This window comes from Lactuca saligna, chromosome 4 (assembly GCF_052625555.1).
Source record: "Lactuca saligna cultivar CGN05327 chromosome 4, ASM5262555v1, whole genome shotgun sequence".
NCBI lineage: Eukaryota > Viridiplantae > Streptophyta > Magnoliopsida > Asterales > Asteraceae > Lactuca > Lactuca saligna.
Genome location: NC_136420.1, coordinates 52,829,752 through 52,839,171, shown reverse-complemented (window position 1 = coordinate 52,839,171; position 9,420 = coordinate 52,829,752). Strand labels below are relative to the sequence as shown.

General features: G+C 33.8%; 1 protein-coding gene across 1 annotated transcript; it reads left to right on the top strand.

The window, feature by feature from the left end:
• The first annotated feature begins 372 nt into the window (after nucleotides 1–372).
• LOC145041852 (Mitochondrial transcription termination factor family protein) lies at nucleotides 373–2,224 on the top strand. The gene has a single exon (XM_078990058.1). The coding sequence runs from the start codon at nucleotides 619–621 to the stop codon at nucleotides 2,146–2,148; it is 1,530 nt and encodes a 509-aa protein (XP_078846184.1). The 5' UTR covers nucleotides 373–618; the 3' UTR covers nucleotides 2,149–2,224.
• Nucleotides 2,225–9,420: the final 7,196 nt, after the last annotated feature.

Below are 9,420 nucleotides of genomic sequence, written 5' to 3'. Positions count from 1 at the left end.
TATTATAAGTATATCAATTGTATAAATAATTAACAAGTAATAAAAATAAATGTTAAATGAAACTAATAAGAGTATATTAGTCTTTTAATACGATCATGGTCCGAAGGAAAAATAAATACAAACGTTAGGCACTGTCCGAGTTAAGAAAAAAAAAGTTGGGGCTAAACATATAAGTTACCCCAAACCATAAAAAATGTGTTTTTTGAATATATATCTTAGTTTGATGGTATTTTTTTTGAACATGTAATACTTAAATGGTGTTTTCTGAACATTAATATCAAACTTATAATCATACCTATGTACATCTCGATAATTTGTTTTAAAAATAAATTAAACTATTTAAAAAAATGGTGTAACTGATGAGGTATTGGCTGAAATCTTATTTGTTGTTCACTTTAGCTGCTGGCTCGCAAACACAATCAACTAACACAGAGTCCCTCTTGCCCGATCGCAGCCATGGCCGAAATCAATCACCCTTCAACCTTTTCTTACCGGTAAGCCTGTATTCATATTTCTGATTACTCTATTTATAAACCCGAATTTCCAGTACCTCGTTTCTACACAAATACTTCGGTTCTTCACCACCTATAAACCCTAGTTATTTCTTCTCTAGCTGAAATGATCTTTCTTCTTCGAAGAAAACATGCCTTCAAATCATCCCTCACTAATCCAATACACTTTGTATCCAACGAATCAAAAGGGTATATCTTTCCGCCACTCCTTTCCCCTAAACCCTCTCAAAACCCCCAACTTAACAATCCTAGGGTTTTGACATTCAAACCCTTTTCGACACAATCCTCCAAATTCCCCGAATATGAAATGCCAACGGTTACATGGGGCGTTGTGCAAGGCCGAAAGGAAAAACTCGTATCACGAGTAATAATCTGCGATTACTTAAAAAGCATAGGCATAATCCCTGATGAACTGGAGAATCTCGAACTACCTTCCACAATCGAAGTAATGCGTGAACGCGTTGAGTTTCTGCAAAAGATAGGTCTAACAATCGACGACTTCAATGAATACCCATTAATGCTCGGTTGCAGTGTCAGAAAAAACATCATTCCAGTACTCGGATACTTAGAAAAAGTCGGAATTCAAAGATCAAGAATGGGTGAATTTGTGAAGAAATACCCACAAGTCTTGCACGCTAGTGTAGTTGTGGAGCTTGTGCCTGTAATCAGGTTTCTTCGTGGATTAGATGTAGAAAGACAAGATATTGGATATGTGTTAATGAAGTACCCTGAGCTTTTAGGGTTCAAATTAGAAGGCACAATGAGTACTTCAGTTGCATATTTAGTAAGTATTGGTGTCAATCCAAGAGACATCGGTCCCATGGTGACACAATATCCATACTTTTTAGGCATGAGAGTTGGAACCATGATCAAACCATTAGTCGAATACCTAATTTCATTAGGTTTACCAAAGAAAGTATTAGCAAGAATGTTTGAAAAACGCGCGTATATAATCGGGTATGATCTCGAAGAAATGGTCAAACCAAATGTTGACTGTTTGATTAGTTTCGGGGTTCAAAAGGAAAAACTCGCATCAATCATCGCCCAATACCCACAAATTCTTGGCCTCCCTTTAAAAGCTAAGTTATCAACACAACAATATTTTTTCAATTTGAAGCTTAAAATAGATCCCGAAGGTTTTGCACGTGTAATTGAAAGAATGCCTCAAGTAATTAGCCTTGGTCAAAATGTGATGATGAAACCGATTGAGTTTCTTCTTGGACGTGGGATTTTAGCACAAGATGTGGCTAAGATGATTGTGAGATGCCCACAATTGGTTGGTTTGCAAGTTGGATTAATGAAGAATAGTTTTTACTTTTTCAAGAGTGAAATGGAGAGACCATTGAAGGAGTTGGTGGAGTTTCCTGAGTATTTTACTTATGGTTTGGAATCGAGAATTAAGCCGAGGTTTATGAGGTTGAAGCATAAGGGGATTAGGTGTTCTTTGAGTTGGTTTTTGAATTGTAGTGATCAAAGATTTGAAGAAAGATTGTATGGGGATTATGTTGAAATGGAAAGTGAAGGGCCCATGTTTGTTATGGGTGGAAAGTTGGAGTTGCCAGGGAATGAAGTGGTGTGTGATGAGGAAGATGAGAGTGATGATGAGATACTTTATAGACGTACGGTTTCTCTTTAGTACACAAATGACTTAAAGTTTCTTTTGTACGTTTTGATTAAAGTTACCAGTTTTTAGAATTGCAAGAATTTTGTTTTTGGGTGTTGTACATTGATTGGTGGATCGTTTTATCTATCTTGGTGAATCTTGAAACTAAACTAGTTATTTGTCCATTTTATATTGTTATATATGATAGATGATATTGATAGTAAAAGATCGGTAGATGCTGTGATTTGGGTTTTGTATCTTGCTTAAGTTTTCGTTTTGTTTTAGTTTTAGATTTGACTTATGTGATTTTGATTTTGATTTTGTTAGAATGAATTTGAAGAAGGAAAATTAGGGTTCTTGAAAGAGGGTGAAAAGGGTAAAATGATTATATTTGGCATGATTTTAACGGCTGCCCTGGTGTGTTAAACAGTTTAGTGACAGTAGGCACAATATCATTATTTGTAATTTAGATTTGGTGGTGCTAAAAAATCCTTTTTTTTTTTTGGCCTAATAAAATCAATCAATATTAAAATAATTCTCTTTTCAATTACTTAATTTATAGGATTATTTATTATTAGTTTTATTTTAGTTATTAAATTAATTTAATAAAATTAGATTAATTATATATGCATTTCTCTTTTTAATAAATATCAAGATTTTAACGTTAGATACTAAATTTCTAAAATGTGTCATTTTATGTTAATAAATATACCTGGTTTGGTTTTCACTTGGTAAATATACTATTCCTCATAACATTTATTTACTCTATTATCATTTAATCATCCATTTTTCTTTCCTCCGTTATCATTTATTACTTCAGCCCAGTGAATATTATTGTTTTCCACCATCATGAAGATCGAAGATAATCAATATTTTTACTTCCATATCAAAATTATTTCTTCAATCTTGAATCTGTAGCTTCTAGTGTTAATTGTGAATCGTCTAATTGTAATTTTTAGCTAATAAAATGACATAGTTAATGAATATATAGCTTAAGGCGATATTTTATTAAAACGTGACGTCAAATACAAGCTTTGAAACCAATATACTGTTGGATTAGTGTCTAAGTCCATAACTATTTTGGTATGTACTTGACCCGATGGTGCATGGTCCTTTTGGGTTGCCTTCACCAAAGCAACTTGATTGGAGAAATGAATAAAGAGAGAGAGGATAATATGATTTATTAATATGTTATAAGAATAATATATTAAAGGAGAAATCATATTTGTTTAATTAATATTGGTCAATAATTAATTAAGAATTAGTTTTGTGATCGAATGTAATTAATTAAACTAGAGGGGCTGAATTGTAATTATGTGATAGTTACAAAATAAGGTAAGGATTATCTTATATATATGGTGAACGAATTTGAGGTGTAAATCCCTTAGAATTCTAGTATGATAAGGATTCAAGGATTATCTTATTGGTTGCTTAATGGATAATCAACTAGATAAGGATAATGACTGAAACCCTATCTCTACACCTATATAAACACCCCTAGGGCCATGAATTCGTGTATCCCTTCCCAAGAGGTCCTAGATACGAATTCTAACCTCTCACCTCTCTCCTTATACCTTCTCCACTTGCTTATGGTGTTTGTGAGCCATTAGAGGAGTGACACTTGTGACTCTAAGCATTCCAAAGTCAATACAAGGAGATTTGGGATTGTTATTGCTACATAACAATCAAGGTAACACTATAAACTTATTCTCATGTTAATATGATTATATGTATGCTAGAATTAGAGTTTATAGTCTTGGATTCAAAGCATGTACAATAGAGAAACCTAGATCCAAGCATTAGGGTTTGTATGAGCACATAGGATGTCTTATGACCAAAACCCATCAGTGATATCAGAGCCTAGATTGGTTTCAATTGTATTGATGCATATTTGATCGCAATAAGCACTGAAAATCGATTTTTTGAGTTTCTGAGTGTTTGACTCGCCGAGTCACTTGGTGAACTCGCCGAGTCAGCTGTACTCGACGAGTCAAAGGGTCTGACAGCTCAGATTTGCGATTTTCTTCCTGTTTTGGTTTTGGATAATTACCATAAACTTGCTTTTGTGATAAAATCCGAATTTTTTCATTATTATGTGATTATCCTTACCAAAATAGAAGATAATTGTCAAAATTTAGATAATCACTTGTTTTATTAGATAAAGTTTGATTATTTGTAATTTAGATTTGAATTATCTTGTGAAATAGTTTCAATTTATCCCTTTAGGTTTTATAGTTTAAATTTGAACCCCAAAAGTTTTGTTGTTTTGAAATTTAAATAGTTAAAACCCTAATGTTTTGAAATGTTTCAAAACTTGCCCTCAAGTTTTGGAATTTAAAGGTTGATTAAAAGGTTAATTAGAAATGTTAAATTCTAAAACTCTAGTAATGTTTTGAAAAGTTCAAATCACCCCTTTATGGTTTTATTAATTAATTAAGGAGTATAATTAAAAGAGGTTTAATAAATCCATAAAAGTTTAGGTTAACAATTTAATTGAATTAAAAGTGTAATTATTAAAGTTAACCACATAGTATTTTAAAAGTATAAAATACACCCTATACTATATATAAGATTAAAAGTCTAACATTATATATATGTATGAGTAAAAGTCAGTCTTACCGTTAGTAGGCCTCATTCACGAAGCTGGTCTATAAGGGGTGTTTAAGGAAATTGCCTATAAAATGGCGAATGAATGGGTATCCACTCTTACCCACCGCACTCTTGACTAGTGGAGGGTCGTTAGCCGAACGGGTAGGATAGGACGAAACCTTCCATTATAAGTATAATGAAATACAGAGTAACTAAATGTTTCGCAAATTCCCAATCTTAGTTACTTAGGCAAAAGTGAATTGATGCAATTCCATGAAATTACACTTTGTGCCCTTGCGAAGACGTTAGTGGAGCGTGTGTGGTTTACCGGCACACTAAATGGTTCTAAGCAAAGGTAGCAAAGGGTGACTCAATGTTTGTCATAGTTCGGTGGAGCGTGTGTGGTTTACCGGCACATCGAATAGGTGATTGTAACATGTGAGGGCACCATGTAGTTTGCATGGTTATTCACACCCGCTTTGTGATCCTCGGCATCCCAGTCACAAACAAGAGGGGCATATCGAGATTTAAACATGCCATTGAAATGTTCAATGAATCTCAAAGGATCTAGGAGTTTTCATAGATTTAAAACTTAAATTTCTTTTTCGGTTCTCATGGTGAAAACTAGTGAATCGTCATTCACTTACCTTCAAATGTTCTGCGATTTGGGTTACGGCATCCCTCTCCCGAGTTGTAGGATATTGTGTTGGGTCCTAGCCTTGGAATTTCATTTGGGTGATTTACCAAGGACTCAATCAATCAACTAACTTGAATTCGTTTTTCTCCCGATGTCAAAGTTCGACAACTATGGTCTTCTCAAATCCCGTGGAACAAGCATTCCACATGAAGATGATATTCCACGATTCGATCGAGGAACAAGAAATCATGCTTCACTTCCTCCTCCTCCTCCAATTATTCTCCCTAACCCACAAGATTGTAAAATTGAAAGGTTCAATATCACTCAAGCCCTTTTGGCAAGAGAACATAAAGAGGGCAAGTCGGTGTGTGCACACGTCTTAGGGATGAAGTCACACATTGATAGATTAAGAATGATGGGATCCGTTGTCGGTAAAGCGATGGCTGTTGATTGGGTTCTTCAGTCACTTCCTAACTCATGTAGTAAGTTCGCAAGAGAGTACTATATGATAGACCACGACGTGACCCTTATATATCTCACCCACATGCTTATTGCTGCTGAATCAGCAATGGTTTGGCGCAATAGAAAAGCAAAGTTGATTGGTGAATCTGCCTTCAAGACCTCTATGGATATAGACAATGGAAATGAAAGACATGCAATGATCGAAAAGTTTGATCATGAGAGAAAGGCTATGTCTGAGGTAGTTCCATGTATTGTTCCAAAAGAGTCAGTTTGCTTTTATTGCCAAGAGAAGGGGCATTGGATACGAAGTTGCCCTATTTACCTAAGAGATCTAAGAGATGGGAGAGTCAAAAGTATGACTACGCTTTAGGTAAGAATCCACTATCTAACTCCATTAAGTTCCTATTCATTGATTCTTAATACATGATGTGATAAGATTGCATTTGAATGTTTTGAAGGATCGGTGAAAAGAAAGGAAGCTTGATAAGAGAGCAAGATGAATCTAATCACAAGTGATGGATCTCGATCTCATGGACTTGAAGATTGGATTTTGAGCTTAGATAGTTTTGATAGAGTTGTTAGAAATTTTTTTTTTTACATAGTTTTCAATAGATTTTGCATTGTAAGGACAAATGTTTTTCCGCTGCTTTTATAAATAAAATAAATTTTGTTTGACTTATTTATTTGTTTACTTCCTTGCAATGAAATCGTTATGTGAAAATTGATGTTTGAATATTTCTACAACGAATGGATGTGATTCTTAGTTATGTTATTTATGGAAATGTCGAGAATTTACCAAATAGGGAGAGTTTCTCATCGCCCAAGTTTCAATTGGACAGAAACTTGGAATCATGTAACTTGGTTGCATGATGAATGAGAAATTTCGTATTTGGAAATTGGACTAATTCATTGACAAAGTGTCAAGTGAATGACTAGGAGATCGAGTACACAAAGTTGTGTGTTGATCAAGTTCACCATAAGAGTAACAAAGATATTCGTCATCATTTACTAAAGGTTTAGTAAATATGATTATACTTACAAGATTAAGTGTAATTTTGAATTGATTAAAGGATTTATATCAATAGCAAAACGAATAAGAAGAATCAAATAGGCAGAAAGATAAGAGTTTCTCCATTCTAAGAAGAAGGGAGAGTGGCTTTTATGCTTTATGATAGGTCTTAATGATTAAGAACCATATCTCAATTGATCCTCTAAGTGAGTCTTGGTACAATTGTATGTCCAAGAAGAGGAATCAAAGATTGATGAAATGGTCAAATCAAGAAGACAATCATACTTTGTTCCAATAACAAGTCTTAAAGTTAAGATTGTGACAATGAGTAAAAAGTATTAAAGGTTTATAACATTCATCAAATGTGGAAAGTTGTGATGTCTTGGATAAGACAGAGACCAACTATGACCAATTTATGAAGTGTTTTGATACAAGCTACACTAACTCTTGAAAATTTGTTTGTCAAGAAATGGTTATTGACAAAAGAATCTTATATGTCAAGGAGTCAGTGGGAGTCTTAATGGTCTCGAAAAGTTTCAAGAACAAATCAAATAAGCCTTATCGATCATCACTAGCACACGAGTTGAGGTTTACAACCTATCGTAAAGACATTATTTTGTTTCTGTGCCAATCCAATCGAGTTAATTATGCATGTGAGTCCTATGAGTTCTCATTTGAATGCATAAAAGGCAAGGACCTTGATCAATGAAAGGTACATTGATAGGAAAAAGGTAAGATGCTTAACTACTTGGAAGACGTGGTGGGCAGCTGTGCTACCATAAGGCAAGAAATCAAGATTAAGAAAGTTCGATCCATATGAGTTTGAATTTGTCGTAAACTTTGGTTTTAACAAATTCACATGGATAGGAACACATACACCGTTTAAATCTAAGTGTCATAAGATTTCCTCCTTCATGAAAATGATTGTGAGAAAATGCTTTCACTAAGAAAGATTTTAAAAGATAGGGATTGTAAAATTGCATTCTCGAATTCGATCATGGTTACGGCATCCCTTTCCATAATTTGAATTGTGAGGTTTGGCAATTAGTCTTAATTGTTAAGACACACATATGAACTATCTAAGGCAAAAGTGTATAAGTTCAAGAAGTCTTGATAAAAGATTATCAAAGCACTAAGTATTAAAAACATGGACTTATGAAATTCAATAAGTATTGTTTTTCTGAAAGTTAAGATGTTTATGAATACATGTCGAAGCTAGTGGGAGCATAAGTGTTATGTTTTATAATAATCATCATGATAGTGGGAGCATAAATGTTATGATTGTATGATTATTAAGGCACATATTGCATAGTTGGCAATATTAATTATAGAAAACAAGAGTCATACTTTGCAAAGTTGTAAGAGTTTAAAGGTTGTTTTGCTATAATTAAGGGAGAGAATATTATGCTTCATTTCAAATCTAAAGGATTAGGTTGCGAAATGTTGATAAATTTAGTCAAAGGTACATAGTGTGTTCTTAAAATTTCGATTGTGATTACGGCATTCCTCTTCGCAATTCGAATTTTGAGAACATAGCAAATAAAACATTGTGCATCATGTCCCTTACGCTTCGGGTATAGGATCGATTGCAAATGCTTTAATGTTTGACCATTCTAAAATTTTCCAAATGTCTAGTGCATTTAGAGGGAAAAGGGACTAGAATTGGTTTTGACTAAAATAATTAAACAACTATCAAAGGACAATCCAAAGTTCGACGAGGATTGGTTGCTTGTGAGTAGTTGGAAGTATAGTATTGGAAATTATGGAAGTGTTTCCATATTGGATGGACAATATCGACATCATTACGAATAGATAAGATTCTATTAAGAATGAGTTGTCATATGGAAAATATGGAAGTGTGTCCATGTTGGGAAGTAAATATTGAAAATCTATGTCTAGATTAGAAACTTTTTTGCAAAAGGATGTTCAAAGGAATGTACTTTGAGTGAGAGACATCATATCTAAGGAATTGTCTTGTAACAATCTCCGATAGAGGAATTTGTAATATCATTGGCAATAGTCTTTGAGACTTTGGTGCAGTGACATTAAAAAAGGATCGTTGCATAAAGTGTTAGAATCTAGTGTATTCTATAAGTAACAAGAATTTGACATTCTTACACTTAAGAAAATGGATTTGGTGTTGTAAAATGAGAATGATTGGAAATGTGTTCAATTTGTCTATTTCGCAAAAGTAAGAACCATAGGTAAACATTGTGTGCATGCTAGGAGCATGGGACAAGTGTTGGAATTCAAATGCGAAGTTGATTACCCGAAACGACAAATAATGAGTAATCGATATGGTGATAAATAAAACGTGTTTGTTTATACTCAAAGGTTTGAGGCCATATGGGATTAGTATTATTCTTGTGTTTCACCTTGCATGTTTTGACTTCCAGAATAATTGAGTTTATTAAGAATAATCGAATTATTCAAACGGGCCACAGTCGTTCATATGTTGGAAGTAGATATGAATGAAGACTGTCGTGAATTGGTGTGTGGATTGTCTAGAAGAGTATTAGACATAAGCAAATGTTTGCTGCAAAGTTCATGAGTGCTTATGAATATGATTTGAGCATTGGATTAAACCCACGCTCACTTGGATCACTCC